The sequence below is a fragment of the Excalfactoria chinensis genome, chromosome 1 (genome assembly GCF_039878825.1).
Source record: "Excalfactoria chinensis isolate bCotChi1 chromosome 1, bCotChi1.hap2, whole genome shotgun sequence".
Lineage (NCBI taxonomy): Eukaryota > Metazoa > Chordata > Aves > Galliformes > Phasianidae > Excalfactoria > Excalfactoria chinensis.
This window is the reverse complement of record NC_092825.1, coordinates 111,640,310-111,660,918: the sequence shown is the minus strand read 5'-3', so window position 1 is coordinate 111,660,918 and position 20,609 is coordinate 111,640,310. Positions and strand designations below refer to the sequence as shown.

General features: G+C 37.7%; 1 protein-coding gene across 2 annotated transcripts in view; it reads left to right on the top strand.

Annotated features, from left to right (window-relative positions):
- The window catches only part of POLA1 (DNA polymerase alpha 1, catalytic subunit), a 188,779-nt gene that overhangs the window by 108,542 nt on the left and 59,628 nt on the right, over nt 1-20,609 (top strand). For both annotated transcript variants that reach the window (XM_072332121.1, XM_072332113.1), the window contains exon 35: nt 19,248-19,364. In XM_072332121.1, the coding sequence (XP_072188222.1) occupies nt 19,248-19,364 (117 nt within the window). The remainder of the gene's footprint in view (nt 1-19,247; nt 19,365-20,609) is intronic.

The window sequence follows — 20,609 nt, the reverse complement described above, 5'->3', positions numbered from 1 at the left end:
ATGGATTTTTTGAGATGCTTCAACTTTGCACCTCTTAATCCATTTCACATGTATTTATTAACGCTAGTAATTCTACTGCAGTGTCCTTTGGAAGTAAATCAAACATCATTGAAGAGACGATAAATTATAGTACATCTGTATTTCTGAAACAAACTTGTAATCTTACCTAAGAGAGAACTTCATATTTAGTTTATATTGCTCTATGTAAAATTATATTGGCTGATGTTAATTACATTCCTGTCTTTAACTGCTTGATCGCTTAAGGTCTCTATCAGTATTTCTGTTGTTTTTCTTTCATTTAGTGTTAGACTGATGCATACAAATTGTTCTGTAGATCCATCCTGGTTAGCTTGTTTAAATGTTAAATGGAAAATTAGCATTTTTATAGATAGGTGGAGTCTCAGTCTTTTGAAGTAATGTCAGGTGAAGTTCAGCAAGTAACAGATAATTTTAGCTCTGTAAATACTTTAAGTGCAAGTATTAATTTTTATGAATATTCCGAGTTTTAAAGGACTGTATTTTATTTCTAACAAACCCAAATATAGTTCTTGATTTGCTGTCAGGCTGTTACTCTACTCTTCCAAAATACAGAAGAAATAGTATAATGGGTTGGCACTGCTGTCTTACCCTATCACCCAAATAAAATAAGATTATAATAGCTGTTGATAAGTAGTCAGTCTTTTCTCCATGTCATTTACTTTTCTTTACCTCTCAGAGTGTAAGTCAGAGTTTGTTTCAGACACACAATTTCTTACAGCAAGTATTCTCTTTAGATTTTTGAAAAATACTAGTCCTAGAGATGTGTCTGTGTGGTACGTCTATCTCAAACTCAAAGCAGTGACACCATAGCAGCATAGCAGCACAGTTTTTCTGTCAGACTGTAGGCTCCCAGGTAACCTTTTCAAAGAAAAATGAAGAAGAGTGTATTTGAAGGATGATACTTTGGTTTTGCTCTGTTTGTCCTTCTTGAATGAGATGTACTAAACATAACTTATAGTAGATTCTTCCTCTCTTTATATCTGCGAATGTATATTTATAACTCTGTGCAACGAGTGTCCTGCTTGTTGTGTTGGTCGCCACTGTATAAGCAATAGGAAAGTCTTTTCCCAGTTCTGAGATTTTTTTAGTTCAATGAGCTTGTGACAGGCCTGTTTGTTTTTTTTTTTGTTTGTTTGTTTGTTGGTTTTTTTTTGTACTTACACTGTAGCTTATGTAGCTTAACAATCCACCTGTTCACTTTTGCTAGTCTAAAATAATTGAGGTTGAAGAAACCTCTCAGAGCAGCATACCAGCCTCAAACCAGTTTTTAATAAAACTTGCCGTGAGCCACATTGCTGCAAGAGTTAATTTTTTATTTTTATTTTTTTTCCAAGTTTTAAAATATTGCCACATTTTAGATGCCATTATGGTTGTCAAATCCCCATAAAGCTGCATTCTAGCTGAAAATTTAAGCTTAGATTGATGGGTGTTTTCTTCAAGATTCAGGAAAAATGGTTTTTTGTTTTTGTTTGTTTTTATTGTAAACTAATTCATGACAGCTCTTCTGAGATGTTGATCCTTTGTGGCATCACTCAGAGGGTCCTGGTGGACACTGAGTAGAACATGAGTTAACAGTGTGCCTCTGCTGCTAAGAAGGCTAATGGTATTCTTGGCTGCATTAGGCAAAGTATTGCCAGCAGGGCAGGAGAGGTATGGTCCTTTCCTTCAACGTTGGAGAAGACCCACCTGGAGTCCTGGATCCGGTTCTCTGGGGCTCCTTTTAGTGCTGCCCAGTGCCAGGACCATAAGCAGTAGGTTCCCTCTGAGCACCAGGCAGCACTTCTGTGCTGTTTCTGGAGCACTGGCACAGGCTGCCCAGAGGCTGTGGGGTCTCTTCTTTGGAGATCTCCGAAAGCCACCTGGATGTGTGCCTGGCACCCTGCCGTGGGTGTCCTTGCTGGGGCAGTTGGGTCAGGTGGCCTCAAGAGGTCCATTCCCACCTCAGCCATTCTGTGCTGAAAATTGGGCAGATGAGCTTGGATTCTTGAGTGCTTTCTGATATTCACAGCAAGTAGCAGCAATACCAGCCTGAAAAACATAATTGTTGATAACAAATGCTTTAAACTATTCTTCAAAATTCTGTCTCCCTCTGGACTCTCTTGACACAGTCTCTGGTCTGCATCTGAGCATCGTGACATTTATGGCTATTTTCCCTCAATATGTGTTTACTACTTACATGAAGATTGGTACAGCATTGGGTGCAAGGTGCTACTGAAGCAGTCAGTCATTCCCGATGAAGTGAATATGCAGTCTGACTGTAGTGGGAAAGGTAAATGAAGTCTAAGATGAGAGAACAAGAGCTGTCTTTTCAAAAAGAATCGGCCAGACTAAGAGAGAGTTTGACAGAAAATCTATAAGGACTGCAGGAAGATTGAGGGAACATGTTGAACATACAAAAGGGTAGCTCCAAAAATAATGCCTCCTATTTTATCACGATGGCCTGTGAAATCAGAGGTGAATGTTGGTGGTATGGCAGTAGAAGTTGAACCTAAACACCAGTATATCATTCCATTTTGTTGCCGTGTGACTGATGGCAGCAGAGGGGCACTCTGACACAATGGTGTCTGACATGGAAGTGTAGATGAAGCAAAGGTGTGGAAGTGAATTCTTCCATGTGGTAGAGGTGGTACCTACTGACATTCATTGACACTTACTGAATGTTTATGGAAATCAAACACTGGATGTGAGTGCAGTGAAGTGGTAGGGGTGCGTTTCAGCAGTGGGGACAGCAACAGTGGATCACCTCTGCTGCGCAGTTTTATGAGCGTGGCATACAGATACTTATTTGTTACTGGTAGAAATGCGTAGCTCGTGGTTGTGACTTGAAAAATAGTGTTTTGTAGCTGAGAATTTGCTCTATCAAATAGTGTTGTTGTGTTCTTTGTTTCTGTAGTAGTTTCCATGGAGATAAATGGGAGGCATTACTTTTGAAGTGACCTGCATAGTTATAAAAATAATTGGATAGCTGAAGGGAGGCTAAGGAAGAAGCCTAATGATCCCGGAATACTCCCAAAGAGAGTTTTGAGACTTTGGGGTGTCTTGCTTGTGTTTAATTGAATAACAGAAGTAGGAAGAGAATGGAAACATTTAGAATGGAGTTAAGTAGTTTTAGCTCAGAATAAAGAAGACTATTGGTGTATTTAATTATTTTAAAGTGTTATAAAACCAGAAGTTGCAGTTGAAATGTGTGCATGTTGATATATGAATTTGCCTAATGAGCACCAGTGAGCAACTGTTTTTTATGCAGTGTTGTGGTCACCTGAGGAGGAGTGGGAAAGGGGAAAGTCTAGTGTAATTTAAGTGTGGGTCACACACGTGAAAACGCTTTAATTATAATCACTTTCTTATTGCATGATAGTGCACTAAAGCAGTATTACAGTTGTTCAGATGTCTTTGCCATTCCTAAAATGCAATTTGTATGGCTTGATTGAGAGGAAGAATATGTATTTCATTCTTCATTTCTTTTGCTGTCCATGTAGAAATCCACCTAAATTATTTAAATTTATAAGCTCGAAGAAAAGCATTTAATGTGTTATTTTATCAGCAGGTCCTTGCAAATGTTCAGGTTCAGCAAAGTTCCTTGTCAGAATTCTGGGTTTTAGGAATGGGTTTTAGGCCCTTAGTGAGAATATGAGAATAGCTGCCTTCAGATGCAGACAGAGCAGGAGCTAGGTATGTCTTTTAAAAAGTAAAAAGAATTAAAAAGAAAAAGTAAAATGGTGGAAGCAAGTTCTCAGAGGATTGTGAGACACTAGCAACCATCCCTGGAGGCGCACAAGGCTGAGTTGGGTGTCCTGGGAAGCCTGAGCTGGTGGTGGGGCATGCCCACAGCAGGAGGCAGTGGAACTGGATGGGCTTTGAAGTACATTCCAACTCAAGGCGTTCTGTGATGTGAAATGCGATTGAAAGATTGGCTACAGGTGAGCAAAGAGACTGGAACTGGCACAAGAGAGTTCAACTGGAACTCGGTGGATGTAGTGGAAATGAAACGCAAAGAAGCAGAATTCAGCAGACTTGCCTAAATTAGACTATTCAGACTGGCATTCCACTAGGTAAGCACTTAATTGGTCAAGGAGGCTTGAAATAGTACCAAGATGCATGAAGATAGACCAGTGAAAATTTGGACAGGAAAAGCAATTAAATTTGAGTGTGATACCTATAAAAGAAAAATCTTAAGTTGCCCGACTCTGCTGTTGACAAATGCTGGGCAAAATACGTGGCTTACAGAGAAGGAGGAGATGCACTGTTGTTATGGGTTACTATCTGCAGCATTAAAATCTGTGCATTCCCTTAAACCTTATTTTGGAGAAGGATGGGCAGAAAGGTGGACTCTTAAAAATAAATTAAAATAGGAGAAAGATCTTGACTTTGAAGAGTCTTTGACATTTGAAAATTGAGAAATACAGTATTTAATATTGCTTGCTTAACTTTATCCCAAGTCACATGCATCTGCAGTTACCTTTTTTCAGTAGCTAATCTGCCATCCTGCAGGCTGGATGGCACTCATCAGGTTAGCGGGCAGGTGGGAATGGTTTGTCTCTGTTGCATACTGAATGCGCTCCTTGTGACTTTGCCTTTTGTTATTTATTTTTCTCAAGGAGTTCTCTGTGTGGCATGCTCCGCTGTAGTACTAAATGGTTCTTATAGAGTGAGAGGACAGTTGTTTTTAGTTCTCAGAGAAATGAGACATGGAGTGAATACGTCAGAAGTACTTGAAATTGTGGGTACCTGGTCTATGATGCAAAAGATTTTTCAGAGCACATAGCATTGTGCAGAGCTTGGCTTTAAGGTTGCAGTTGCATATACTCAACCTTCAGCAGTGTAGACCTTCACATTTCACCAAAACCAGCCTGATTTTTCAGGTGACTGTTGCTTGTGAGTTTTCCCAATGAAGTTGTAGTGACTAGGCCAGCAGCACAGAGGATCTCTGTAACAGAGACAGAAGTACTTTTCAGCTTTCTGGGTCAGGATTTTGTTGTTTTATTACTTTTAAAATTGTTTTACCGTATAGTCTCTGTGTCTGCAGTATGCAGGGATTGCAAGCCTGTTTCATCCTAATAGCAATCCAGACCTTTAATGAGAATTAAAATAAAGATGTGGTCCTTAACTGTAAGTTGACACATGATTTGTATGTACAGGGAATTGAAATGAGGATTACACTGGCTTCTGATTGCATGCTTTTTGCAGCTTAATGTATTTTTCATGTACTCTTTGCATGAACATACAGAGAACATTCATTGCTGAAGGATGCTAATGTTATAGGAACCATGTGCAGTCTGATGGCAGAATTTGGCCTGTGTAGCAATGTAAGTTGTTTATATTAATGGTATCATGAAAACTAAGGTCTGAACCATTCAGTCAGTTCACTGTAGCATGATAAATTCCTCAGCTCAGAACTCGTGCATTGGTAGTACGTAGTAAATTTATTTTTAAGTCTCTTTAGTAACGTGCATTACACTGTTTCAGGTGATTTTTTTCTTTTCTTAAACTGAATTATTCCTCTGTAGCATATTTCTGAAATACTTGATTTTAATCTGGCTTCCTGTAGTCTTTGTAAAAGCCTATGCTGTAACAATAAGATCCCTGCAATTTAAAAGTAAATAAGTTTAAAAAAAATCTTAGTTAATGAAATACGTAATATTACTTCAATTATTACTTCAACAATAAGTATTTTCTTAGAAACCACCTTGTTTAGTAATTCGAACTAAAAAAAATTAAGCAGTCACTCCCTCTGATTTTGGATTTTAATCATGACTTGACTGTAGCTTCCGTGGTTTGCTACCACTGCCCGTGAGAGAACTCGAGCACTAAATAGTTTAATTATCTGCTACGCAGCAGCTGCTAATATTATTTTTAAAAATGCCATCTCATCTTTAGGTCCGCTGTGGACAAAAAAAGAAAGGCAGATAAGATGACTGTAGCTACCCCGTCTGCGTGGCACTGGCTTCCTTCTTCTCTCTCTCACTCGCAGTTTTCAGTGTAATGAAGAACGGGAGAACAATATTCTGTAATTAAGGATTCCATTAAGTTGAAGAAAAGAGCAAATGGAGTTGTTTGTTCTCCTAGCTGCAAAAATTTGTCTGGGGTGGGGGTCAGTGGTAGTAGTGAGGAAAGAGGGAGAGGTGGGTGGAGAGACCGAGTCAGGGCTGTTTGTTGAATATACTGTTAAGGACTGTTACCATCCTAATTAATCAAGTTAGAAATTACAGCTGTAGTCGGTTTCCCCCCAATTCTTGTTATCAATTTTCTTCTCTTTTGAGACAAAGCAAATATAAATTTTGTGTTCATTTGTCATTCGTTCTTTGACTTCAGCATCTCTGAAAATAACAATGTAGCACAAAAGACCAGTATTTACCTAGTTGTAATGTGGGTTGCCATGGTGTTTTGCAAATTATTGCAATTATGTTCACCATGCGAGTCGCCCTTGGTAACTGGCGAAAAAACTGATAATCCTGTTTTGAACAAAAGGTCAAATTGCTGAATAGAAAGTCTTGATTAACTAAAAGATGTACAAAGTGGAATTATTTCCTACCATTCAGAAATAGTTCTTGATCGGGTTTGGGGGAGGGGGTGAGTAAGTACATCTGATTACTGAAGTACAAAGCATTGAAAGGATGTTGTCTTGAGCCTTTCATGTAGTCTTAATGGTGGCTTTTTTGTCAAATTTACCCATTTGCGGCATTGAAAGAGGCAGCTGCATTTAAGCTTGAGAGATGGTGCTTTTTCAAGAGTTCAGTGCATGGAAAGTTCTCAGCAGTATCTGCAGTTTACTATTAGACCTTCGGCTATTAAAACTGATGTGCTGCATTTGAGCCCATAGCTCTCGGTGCTTGTAAAACCCTCTGACTGATGATCTAATAAAGTGCTCTTACCGGACAATCTCTGATCAGATACTTTAGAAAAAAGTAAAAAAAAAATAAAAAAAATAAAAAAAATAACCACAGCTCTGAAAAGGACGGGGACAGAAACAAATGGCTCCACTGGAAAGTTTGCTTTTGTAATCCGTATGGGAAATATTAGTAAATGCGACTCGATATTCACTGTAAGTACTTTAAATGCCCACAGTATTGCTCCAGAAATCTTTTTTATTTGCATTTACGAAATAAAATTAATCTAAGGAGATGAAATGTTTTCTAAAGTGTCAGTCCTCTACAATAATATACAAATTATATGGGGAAAATATGAGTCTTCCTCTCATCGTATTCAAAATATTGCATTTTCCTGCACTTTATTGCTGAGAATTTTCTTTCTACTTTCCTAATTTTTTTGTTCTGTGTGGGGGGGTAGGCTAGGGAAGCAGTGAAGAGGAGGAAGGGTTGTTCTTTTTTAATTATTTGGCTTTTTGTTTTTAAATAGCTACCTGGAAATTAATTCTTAAAACTTTGGAGAGCCTGTGTGAGAGCAGCCTGAAAGCTAAGTAAACCTGAGCAAGTTTGTGAGTTTACATTCTGCATCACCTAGCAACCCCCCAGCTCAGCCAGTTCCCTTGTCTGCCCTCAGCCCTGTTTACAGACCATTCAGACTGGTCGTGGACACCATGAAAGATATTCAGTTTCATTAGTTCCATTCTCAAGGAGAAAATAATTAAACTTAAATGAACAAACATTGCTTAGTGATGCCTTAAACTTTTCTAGTTTAAGTTGACCAGCATGTTGAGAACATTTTGTCTGTCATTTATTCTCTCGAGCTCCTCTAAGGTTACGTATTATTTATGTATGTGCATTATTATTTTTAAAGTTTTCCCAGCTGTATTAATTCTCTCGGTATTTTAGAGGTGTTCTTAATCATGTTGCAAAGGTAAATGTTTCTTGTAAACCATCTCCCTGTCTCTTCACTCACGCGAAATGTGTACTGGAGTTGACATATCTTACTGACATTGCCACGTACAAGGGCACGTTGGTTCCCTCCATGGTCTTGTTAGGTCTGACGTCACCCAACTTCCTGCACAACATTTCTGTGGTAGGGTAAAGTTAAAGACTACGTTTATGTTTGAAGAAAGAGGGCAGAATAGTGGAAGATGGCAGGAGGATGGTGTTTTCAGCTTTCTACGCAAAGTAGAGGCGCGGGTCTTAAGAAATCTCAAGTTCTTACTGTTTGTATTTTGCTGGATTCTTTAACAGGCAATTCATGGATGGACTGTGTGAGCTCTTTGTGCTTTGTTGACAGTTGACAGACAAAGCAAAATTATTTCTGAAGCAAGGTACTGTACTTACTTGTGACCTGCTGCAGCTGAAGAATGTAGCTTGCTTTGAGCTGTATGAATAGGGAGAACATTTTACAGAATAGACTTGAATATCTGTCTAGAGGTTTTCGATGTCCATACAGAAGTACATAAAACCTATTTCAGTGATCCTTTTTTTCAGTGTTATTTTCCATACGTAGTAGTTTTCTCCCAGTTGCTCGCTTGAAATCTAATTTAGTTGTTTTCATATTGTCTTAAGTAAAATAAAAAGGCTGGTAGTTGCTGATTTTCTGTGAGAGAGTATTTTAACCTGTGAATGCTTGTGCCATACTTCTTTATGTTTTGGCTGCGTACTTTGGTGCCCAGAACCTTATTTTACTGAAGATAACAAGACTGAGGTATTGGCTTTGATGTGAAGTAAAGCAGAACATACTTGCTAATTTAGTGTATAATGTACAGCTGTTAAGGTTGGATTTTGTCTGTTCGCGTTGCTATTACATGTGCTTAAATGAGGGCCACTGTTTGCATCTAACCTATCATAAGGGTTTGGAGTGCTCCATTATCTTTTCAGCAGACTGATGACAGAGTCCACACAAATGAGATCAATAAGTTTCAAATAACTTGTATGAAATGACATATGACTGTACATTTGAAGATGTCTTACTTTAAAAAAAAAATCAATTTTTAATAACATGTAAAACTTTTGCAGTGACCTACAGATATTTTTCACTTCTGTCTTGTAAGTTAATTTTGCTCAAGGCACTTTTAATGTTACCTTGAGCATTTGTCATCTTGGGGTGGTGGGGTACATTGATATTGCGTTAATATTTTCTAATATATGTTAATATTTTCTAGAGGTTATTGAAGTTTTCTTTCAGTCTTGGGTGGGTGTTTTCATTCAGCGTTCAAATCACAACATATAATTCTTGGATGTCTACAGGATTTCATTTTCAGTAGCATAGAAATAGACGTATATTATCTTCTGTGACTTTATGTCACAGGAGCAGTACAGTACTAATAGGATCTTGAGGTAGCCAGTTTATAAAATGGTATTTAATATATGTCAGAAGTGAATAAACTTATAAAAATTATTCTTATGGGATGGAGTTTTGTTGTTGATTAAACCTTCTGTGGTTCACGTGAAATTTCTGCAATACTCAAAGGGAACTGGGCTTTGTTCTTTGGGTATTTTGAATCTGAGCAGTTCAGTGTGAAAGGTAAGCTTCACTTTTTGTAATGGCTGCCTGGAGCCCACATCACTTTCTCTTTCATTCTAATATCATCAGCATTTTCAAGACAGAAGGACACTCCATGTTTTTCTGAGAAACTCAGTATTTATTTATTTTCTCTCTCGTATCAACTTTTAGGTATTGAGTTAGTAAAGCTATGTACCCTTAATGACAGGTTGCCTAGTTGCTCTGGTCCTTCAAGGATGTGGATTCTGTCAACTCCAGTTGCCTTTCAGTCACTTTGGACTGGCAGCTTCGCAGAAGGGAACTGCGTGGACAGATGGGAGTGTCTCTGAGGACAGAAGGGTTCAGTAGATACTGTTTTGGAGAGGGAATCCTCTCTTGCCAGAAGTATTGTCTCAAGGGATGGTAAAGTGATCGTTTGGCTTATGCTAGGAAGCTGATGGCTAACATGCTTCAGTTTGATTACACCCATTAATGTTGTTCCTGTGAATAAACACTGAATATGTAAACAGACAATCTCCATGGTCTGTACTGCTTTCAAGTAGTACACTTTCAAAAGCATTTCATATCTTCTTGTTACTATTTCATTTAAGAAGCAGTTCTGTATTTTTCCTCAGAGATTGCTTCTATCTTTTGATCGTCCTGCATTATGTTTTCTCAGGCAAATTATGAATTTGGGAGGAGTAGAATGAACCGTACAGGAAAGGCATTTCCTTTCTTTATGAGAGTTTTATTGTGTTGTTGTGTTTTGTTTTGTTTTTTAATCCACTCCATCCCACAGCTAAATTCAGATCATTTATATAGGCCAAAACTCAAGAAGCTCTGAAAATGAGGAAGTGCTTTGAAAAGAAATTGAAATTGTGTCTTCAACTTGCATTGAAGTGAGGCAGCAGCATGAAATGGAGTGTGAAAAGCTGTAGTCTCTGTTTACTTCTTTCCTAAATTGGATGATCGGGAAGCATCAGACTCTGAAACTACTCATAGTGAGAAATATAAGTTATTTTTTCAGAGCAAGGAACTGGGTACAACATTTAATGTCTAGGGAAAAAAGAAGTTTGAAGCCAATGGACATCAGTGAGTTTAAAGAAAAAAGAAGTTTCTTCACTTGTGATATGGGTAGTCATTATTATGTAACACTGGATCTGTGATCAGATCTCTTAATGAACTATAGATTGTTTCATGGATTAATTTCAGGAACAAGTTTCAGTCATTGTGTTACTTAAACTATTTGCATCAATTCTTGGAACTTAAAGGCAATGCATTACAGAATACCAGAGAATACTGAATAAGCATTCCCTGGGTGAGGAATTTAAGCTATAGGATAAATTTTTAAAGGAATTTATGAAAATGTAAGGTGCTTTGCCTTGCTAAGTATACTAAAGTATGTTTCTTCTCAGCTAGAACAGGCTTGGCAATATGTTTAATGTGATATATTAAAAGACATTAAGATCTCCTTTAACAGCCAAAAGTGCTAGTCAGTCAACATCAATAGTATCGTTGACCCAGCTCTTTTTATAAAACAACCTTTTAAGAGTCTGCGAAAAATAATTAATTTATTAGCTTGGAGATGATTAAATGTTACAGCGAGAACAGCAGTATAAGTCATTTAAAACAAGATATCCTCAAAGTTCATCCTTTGTTTTGTTAGATTTGAGTATAAATATTAGGTAAATTAAGAGATTATTTACTTACGTGAAAGATTTAGTTATGCCTAGCATTTAAAAAGAACTTGCACACATATCTTGAAACTCTAGGATGAAACTCAGACATACCTCTAGTCAGGGATCTCTTGAACCTGACTTTAGGGCTTCTGATTTCCTGTAATTTGATCTCCTTTTTGTAAGGAAATCCATACAAATGAAAATCACAAAGGACTCTTTTCTAGTAATTTTTTCTAACTTTTATAAAGTCAGTTGTGGTTAGAGTGGAAAAGAAGGTTGGAATGGTTGGTATAAATACCTGAAACTACATGTGAAGAAACTTTGCACATCCTGAAGGTGTCCTTCAAATACAAAAATAAGATGCTTCTCACAGTCTCACAGATGTTAATGTCTTGAATATGCTTGAATGGCGAGTGTCCTCTCTTGCTTTGAAGGATACTGGGGAACGTTGCTGACCCAGAATTATGTGAGAATGTAGAAGAAACCTGATGACTGATTTTCCATATACAGTGCTCTTCTGAGATAGGATATACATATTTTTTTTTTTCATTTCCCTTACATTTCTGGCAAGATCATCTCCAAATTTCACCTTTGCAATGAGTTTACTTGTTTTTGTTTCTCCTGCCCAAAGAGTGGATGATAAAAAGGGAGTTCTTTAGTCATCATACTGTGTTCCTTCACATGTTGATGCGATCTTCTTTAAGTTGAGGTAATTCAGTCTCCAAGCTGTTTGCATTAGTGGCTACAAATTTCAAAGGAATGGTCATATCCATCAGGCTGTCTAGAAAAAGCACAGTCTGGACTAGGCAAGATGTTTTAAGATATCATCTGTGTGGAGTTTTCCTGATTAAATTGGACTCCATCAAGTCTACTTTACTCACAGGTAAGTTACTCCATCACTAGTACTGATCCAGCAGCTATTTTATGCATCTTTGTGTTTTCCCTGGGAGGACAATCAGAATGAAGCATCTGGCTGGGAAAGAGAAAGTGTATGAAGCAAGCGGGCATCAGAGTGATATGTGTTTGCAGGCCAATCCTTGCCTTTCCTCATTGAGACCTCCATCTTGATAAAGGCCTTTTAGCAACTGAATGAGTTCATTTTTTTTGTGCCTACCAGCAATAGAATTGGTTTCTCTCCAAGAGAGGTTCTTCTGAGGTTTTTACTAGTTTTATTTCCCCATGAAAAACTCCGGTTTTCCTTGACTAAACTTCGAGCTTCAGCTCAGGAAGTGGGTGAAGATTTCTATGTGAAACCTTGTTTCATATTTATGTCCCTGATTTGAGGGCTTTTCTCTTGGGAATGTAAGTGTCACTTGGGAATGTAAGTCCATATCATCTGCTGAAATCCCAGAGTGTGACATTAGTTCCTCATACTGTCATGCAGGTTTTCATTGCTGCTGAGCATCAACACTGCATTAGATTGTGTCAGTGTTATTACCTCAGTATTTCTTCTGAAGAAACAAAAAAGCAGCTTGAGCTTTGTATTTACTTAAAAGTTTGTGAGTTTCTAGCACTCTGCAGAAAAACTTCCCTCACTATTTTAGTAGTGGTTTATCTTTAAGTGGAAATTGATTCCACCTGTGGTGTTTGAAGTGTAAATTGTGATGCAGTTCTTAAAAGATGTAGCTACTATTAATAGCCAAATCTCTTGCCAAAGAATTTGGAAACCAAGGTTTTGTCTCAAGTTCTAATTCCTGAGATGCTCCATACTACTGAAGAGTGTTTGTCTATCTGTTCCCTGCAACATTCAGATATTTATAGAAGACACAGGTGGACACAGAGAATACACTTGAGATGTACAACAGGTTATAGCAAGTGGAACCAATAACTTTAGGGCCACTGAGTCACACTCCAAGATCCTTTTCCTCCATACAGTTTTCCAGCTACTCTTCCCCAAGCCTGTAGCGATGCATGGGGGTTTTGTAACCAAGATGCAAGACTCTACACTTGGTCTGGTTAAAACTCATACAGTTGGCCTCAGCCCATCAATCCAGGCTATCCATAATGCTCAAATCAGGAAATTTTCATTGTTTTGTCTGATACTCAGCCTTCTAAAAACTGGCTTATTATCAGCCTGCTCTCACTGATTGACTAGGAAAGCAGATCCAGATAGTCTTCCCACACTTTCTTTTTGAGGGTGCTTGGTAATGATTCAATGAAGTTTGGATCCAATGTGCTTGAGTTTAGGTGTTATAGCCATCTGGAGACAGAATGCCATGCACCAAGATCCCGTTTAAAAAAATTCACTCTAAGATTATTTTGAATGGAGACTGTTGAGAAGGAAGCACTAATTACATTTTATATTCAGCTCCAAAGTGACTGATTGTGGCCTAAATAATTTTCAGTTCTTGCAACTTTTTCCTTTGTACTATTTCATTTGTTCATTCCATGTTAGTTTAAAGCATCTTAGTCCATCAGCACCCAGGCTATCTGAAAAACACCTGCAGGAAAACACATACAGAAGTGTTGTAGAGTAGCACATCCAGTTCTCTGCTGTAGCAGGCAGCCAGACTATGCTGTGAAATATAGCTTATAAAAATGGTTAAGATAAAGCTCAATAAATACGTGTTGTTGACTCCGACAACTTCTGCTTGAAAGGCTGTTCCAAAACCACTTGCCTCTGTATTTTGGGGTAATATTATAATACTTGTTGATCACTAGAGTGAGAGAGACTAATTCTCAAGAATAGACTTACAAAGAAAGAAAATTACTTTTGACTTGCAAATTTCTCCCTGTTAGCTACAGTTTGTGGACATAGTACTCTTGAGGGATTTTCCTTTATGTTGTGCATTTGCTTCAGGGTTTATTTTTGAAGACATTTTCTTTATATTTTAAAGTGAATTAAGCATTTAAGCATTTGTAGACAGGATGACTGGAAATTCTAGGTGGCTATTTATTTATTTTTTTGGTCAAATTGTATTTCATTTTTCACAGTGTTGCAGATACTGAGTAGAACAAAACGGAAGGTGTTCTATTATGATTTTGTTTGATCTACTGCAAATTAACTTACAGACTTAGTGATAGCTGCTGGGAAAGGAAGGATTGGTTTTGTTTAGTCAGTGAAGACGATAGGCATGGATCAAATAAGGGTTAACAGTAATACACTTGAACAAATTGAATCGGAACATAATGCATGTATTGAATTTGATTGCAACATTCATGACCATGGAAAAGTTTTCTGTTTAAAACAAATCAAGGCTATGCCTTAATTATCAAAGCAAAACAAGAGACATAAAGAGCTATGAGTTTCTGATACTGCTTTTTTAAAAATAGCTCCCTTTACTGAGTTATCTACATGTTTAATTTCCATGCATAATAGCAAGTTATTGTTGTCATTTGTTAAGAGACATTAACAGATAGTAAGTACAAACAAACGCAAATAAGTCCTGTAGAGAGGTGACACTGAAGAAAAGACCTCTTTGATGTTAATTATATCTAGTAGGAAGTCTAGGCAAATTACATTAACTATTTTCCCCATAAACTGAAGGGGCATTCAGTTAGCATATATGTCACATATATGTATATATCTTTTAATGTAGATAACTTAGATCTCAGCTTTTTAAGTACACTGAGAAATGTAAGCGAGTTCTGTTTTAGCCATTAGTTTGTAGTAGTTAAAAACAAGTACAATAGTAACAAGATGTTGAATCTGAATGCTTTTGCTTTTTCTTTTTTTAAATCACAAACTACTGTATTTAGTTTGAACAAGGATTTTTTTTCAATCTCGTTTCACCTTCCATATTTTGTGACCAGCAAAAGTTCACAGTATTTTCTTTGACGGCAGGTTGAAGTAATTGCATAAAGAAACTTGCTTCAAATGTCATTATGTAATCATGGTTTGGCAGGAGCAACAATATTCTCCCTTTCTTGATAACAGAAGCAGTACCTTGCTAGTTGCGTAGTCCTCTGATTCTTAATCATTAGCTAAAAATGCCAATAGGTGGCAGAAAATGCACTGTTACTTTTATCATGCAGTATTTTCATGGTTGTCTGTTTCTGAGTGTTCTGCTCAGCTGAAGTTGGGATGCTGCTCCTATTCTAGGCTTTGTTTTTTCAGTTGTACTTGCATTCCCTAACTAAATACCCTGTGATCTGACAGTTTTCATGCTTTGCTTTTCTAGTGTAACAAATTGTTTTATAGTTCAAACGTAATCATTTAATATGTCTTGAGTCATGGAAGTGCTCTTTTTGTGCACAGAAATAGTTTCACCCAAAACAATTATATGCAAAACCAGGAGGGTTTGGGACTGACTGGGCTAGGATACCTCCTGCACCTCTTCCTGCCGGGCTGCATGTTTTAAAGCCCTGTTTATTTCAGATTGCCACCTAATGACTCATTGGAAGGCTTAGGTACCACATAAAAGACAAATATGACAGAAACAGCTTTCCAGTGGGAGAATGCCCTTGCTGTCTTCTTAATTAAAGATACATGACAATTTTTTCCAAAAATGTTTTTGAGTTCTCTCTCACGGTGGCTCTGACAATATTCTCAGTACTCACAGAAGGGAGTATGTGAAGATCTCAAGTTTGTCCCTTTAATAGCTTTACAGAAGTGAGTTATTCCATGTCTATTAAAATCAAATTGTTTAAAACAAACAAAAAGCAATTGAAGCAACTGATCTGCACCTTCCTCTTTTGCACAGTCCATGTTCAAAACCAAAGCTAAGCACTAGCTTTTTGACTGGAGGCTCATTTATGCCTAGTGACTCCAAAAGACCTTGGGTCAAGGCCTGAATTAGTACTTTTCCTGGTGAAGTATCTACTGATGAAGTAGTTCCATCCTTTTGCACAGAGCTTCTATCTTTCTAAGGTAACTTGAGATATTTGCCACAAATTTGTAAGGAGCTGTGGGAACAGTACTGGGACAGCTAGAGCAATAGTTGTGCAGCAGACTGAAATACAAGATCTCTGCATTTTTTGATATTTTTTTCAGCTTGCGTTATTAAATATGTAATGATTAACATTAATCTGCATAACAATAAAAGCCAAGCATGGGTGTCAGTTACATTGTGCTGTTTCAAAACGGCTTATTCTGACATGGGGTATGCCTTATATTGTTAAGAGAGCCCTTACATAATGGTTTGTCTCACCCCAAAATCTTTGGTGAACTGGTTTTTGCAGATACTTTTTTTCATTCTCCATTTACTGTAAACAGATGATAGGATCTCTAGACTGGCCATCAGGCTTTTAGTTGCAGAAAGTTGGGTGAAATTAATCCTACCTCTATATGTATGGGGCACTTTCTGACTCTTTGCAACTCTTAAGTCTTTTAGAGCTGTTTTGTGTACTTCATTTCTGCATTATGGACTTAAGCGTACATCTTTAAGTAGTGGTGCATACCTTGCTTTTGCTGTGAAGTTCACAGATTATTCTGGTCTGCCCACAAGGACGTGAAAGCTCCTTTCTGCAAAAGAAGCAGAAAGTGTTTTGATGTACATGGCACCAAGTGGGATAAAGATGAGAATATGACATGGCTGGAGAAATGGTGCAAGTGAGGTTTTTGGAATGAATAAACAGTTGGAAAGGAGTTGACATTTAATCTAAAAAAACAACACAATGAAAACAACATCAAAAAGCAAATCCCTGAATCAAACTTCTTGTGCTTGTGAAAAGATTATAGAAGAATATGCTTTTGAATTGAATGAAGGGGTAAAGATGATAAGTGTGAAAGGACAAGTGTGCAGGTTGTCCGATTACTTGGAGAACAAGCCACCAAGAAGTTCTCTGTGTAATCCAGCAAACAATAGGAAAGACTGTGACATAAAATTATGTCAGTCAAATATTTGATTTACTTCATCTTATTGAATCAGGACACTGAATTACTCAGTCACAAAATAGATTCAGTTTTGTCCTTGCCAACAAGGAAAGAAAACTTGTCTAGTGAAGGGGTTCTTTGCTAAGAGAGTGATGGGACACTGGAATAGGCTCTCCAAGGCAGTGGTCACAGCCCCAAGTCTGCCAGAGTTCAAGGAACATTTGGACAACACACTCAGATGTAGGGTTTGGATTTTGGGTGGTGCTGTGTGGAGCCAGGAGTTGGCCACAGTGATGCTTATGGGTCCCTTTCAACTCAGGATATTTTCATTCTGTGATCTTATTAACAAATATGCTTGTCAGCAAGCCAGAATCTCCATCAACCAGAGATGTATAGTTGGATGTATAGTAAGGCTCTCATTGCTGACCTCGAACCAAGCTGGCAGTAGTGGTAAGAACTCGGAAACCTCGGTTGCCACGATGGAAGTTTGGCTGAAAGCATTGCTGGAACATGATGATGCAGCTTGTTACACAGTCAGTGAGAATGGTTGCAAGCAATTTTCCAAGTTGTCCTCTGGTATGAACTATTTTCATTGAAGTACCAGGAATCCTAGTGTGTTTAGATTAGCTTCTTTGCAGGAGCAACAAAAGCAAAAGTTTGGAAATGCTGGCAGAAATAGACTGTTCACAGCAGAAACTTCTACTGCAGAGATCTCTGATAAACTAAAATAGAGTTTAATAATGCTGAGCTGCTCAGGATTAGTAAAAGCGGGTAGTGAGAAAAGTTGCTGGAAGACTTTCAGATACTAAGTTGACTTGTTAGTCAAATGAAATGTTAGTTACTAATGTTAAACTAATGTTTGTTAGGTGAAATTTTCTGTCAGTGAATGTCAACTGATATAGTTACTAAAAACCCAATCTTAATTTTGCATCCACTGTGTGTATTGACTATTATGACTTAATTGTAATGAAATTGTAGTATTTGTATAATTTAAAAATGTCATTCTGGAAATGACTGCTCAGTGTTCAGATTTTCACTAGTGTACCAGGAAAACACCTGGAGTAAAAGAGCAGATAACAAGTAGGTTCTTCAAGCATCCTGCGCAGAGGGTGCAGTACTGGTTTTGTCTGCCTCCCTGTTTGTCCCATTTTTCCCATCCTGTCATTCTAAAAAGAACCTACAAGTGATTAGAGCAATACAACAAAGATTTGGAATGGTTACCATGTAAGGAACAACCATGCAGAACTGTGGTTTCAAAGGGGTTTGGTTGCAAGTGATGTTGATGGTGGTCTGTAATATCATGAGTGGAATGGAAAGGGTGAACGCAGAGAATAATAATAATCTTACTCCCTTCCGATACAAGAACAAGAGGACATGAAAAAAAGAGTTTTTGTGTGTGTGTTTGAGAGAAATAAGACACTTCTACAGCGCATAGTTGTTCTGCAGTGTATTGTGGATGCTAAAAGTGTACATTGGTTCAAAAAGCCCTTGATGTTCAGTGGGTTGAGGATGTAGTAGTGCATCCAGCACTAATAAATATAGGGAGAGAAAGTGATTGAGGAGGTCTTTGCACCATTACCAAGAGTTGGGAAAAAAATATTCTGGAAAAAACTTATTGTATATTTTCTCTTACGCTGTTCACCTAGGCATTTGCAAGTGATGTTCTTGTAAAGAGGGTGTGGTGCTGCTTTAACCTATGTCTGGACCTTGTGCCAAGGATGTTTGCAGATCCTTACTGATCTCAAAAGCAACTGTCCTTTCCTACTCTTAAGAGAACCCTTTTTCTTTGTCGCCTTGAGCTGACATAGAGAAAACTGGATCAGATTTTGTATAATTTTAACACAGCAAAAAGTTTTTCATGACTGGGTCTATTTGGGTTAAAGTCTCAATAGCTTCTACTTAAAAAAAAAAAAAAAATTAATTAAAAAGAGGCCTTCTGGCTGTCATTAGTAAGCCTAAAAATTAAAACTGCTTTTCCTCTCAAAAGTGTAAGCAAAGAAGTGACGCTTTACTTTAAAATTTAGAGGTATCTTGTCTGGACTGTATGGTTGTATAAAGTAGTTCTGTTACATGTTAGCATTTTCTGAACTGAACTACAGAGGTGTCAGTATGTATCAAGGAAGGGATGACTGAGGTGTGCAAACAGGGCATTCGAAGCAAGAAGACTTCAATGTTCTTCTGCATCATGGATTGTATTACCTTAAACAAGCATCTTCATCCCTTTACATGTGATTTTTGGATCTTAGGGACACTTGTTGATAAATATCAGCTTCAAAGAGGACTTCAAGTTGTTGGTTTTTTTTTTGTTTCCCCTCTCTTTGACTATGATGCACTGTTTGGATGAAGGAAAAACAAGCTGTACCTGGGATTTTTACTAATTTTTTTTTTTCTTCTCTTTCCTTTTGCTCTTTCTGCAGGGTTGGTTAATATGTGAGGAACCAACTTGTCAGAATCGAACACGACGTCTTCCCCTCAGTTTTTCCCGGAGTGGTCCTATATGCCAGGCCTGTAAGAAGGCTATCCTGAGGCCAGAGGTAAGTGCTCTAGAACAAAAGTGCTTTGACAATAGTGGAGCAAGATTCTCAGGAGAAATGCCTGGTGCATGTAACCTACATTTCAAAGGTAACAGAATTAAGTGGGAATTTCTAGTCCCTTGGCTAGCTCAAAAGAGACTGTTGTACTGCTCCGCATTTTAACTGGGGCCTTTTTGCTGAAAAGAGAGCATGCCATGCAGCTGCAATGTTTGGAAATTTTCCAGCTGATGAGCATTTGGTCATCAAATTAGAATTTGTTGGAATTTTTGTGCCAGGATACAGGTAAATTAAAACAAACAAAGCCAACCTTCTGAAACAAAAACAACTGTCTACTTTTTCTGCTAACTGGTTCTCATCTGACTTGATGTTTTACACTAAATGACTTTGAAGTTAGAAGTGGGCTTTTATGTAATCTCCTCTGGGGCTACTCTAAGGTGACAAATATTTTCAGGAGATGAGAAGTTCTGAGTTCTGCACCTCTGAATTTGTCTCCATGCCTGGAAGGTATAGGAGCTTTTAAACCTCTCATTGAACTGAATGCTCTAGTCTTTCATAGCTCAGGACTGCATGCTGCACACTGTACAATTTTCATGGATTCTGAGTTTAATGGAGGATGATTCTGTTACATGCTATTCCATTTCTTTGTTCAGGAAGAAAGAAAAACAAGTTTAACGTTCAGAAGTCTTGACATATAGTAACCAAAGTGATAGAGGATTCCATAATGAAAAATGGAATTTTTGACTGGGATTTATTTCAGGTTGAAATAGTTTTAAAATTATCCTTACCTATGTAAAACTTAAAAAAAAAATCAAGGGTTTGAGATAGCAGAGCCAAGGGAATGCTTAGAAGAAAACATGAGATTTTTTGATCCCTACTGCAGGTGTAGAGTTACAAAGGATGAGTGTCAGTAAAGATCAAGGGACTCAAAACAGTATCATCACTGAAAAAGTGATCAAAATGTAGTGATAATCTTGAAGAATATATGAAGATCAGATAGAGAATAGGCAAAAATGAATGGAAATTCCCAGTCTCCTAATGCAGAACCTGGTGGTATCACATGACACTGAAGAGGAAGCAAGCAAATCTGACAGAGAATAAACCTTCCACATGTGCCATTAAACTGGAGTTCAGGTTGTAATAAATTTAAATCCCAAAATGGTAGAAGATCAGACTCTTCTATGGTATTGCAAGTGTCCACATTTGTCAGTTTATGAGTAAATGAGAGTTGAAGTTTCCGGTCATGAT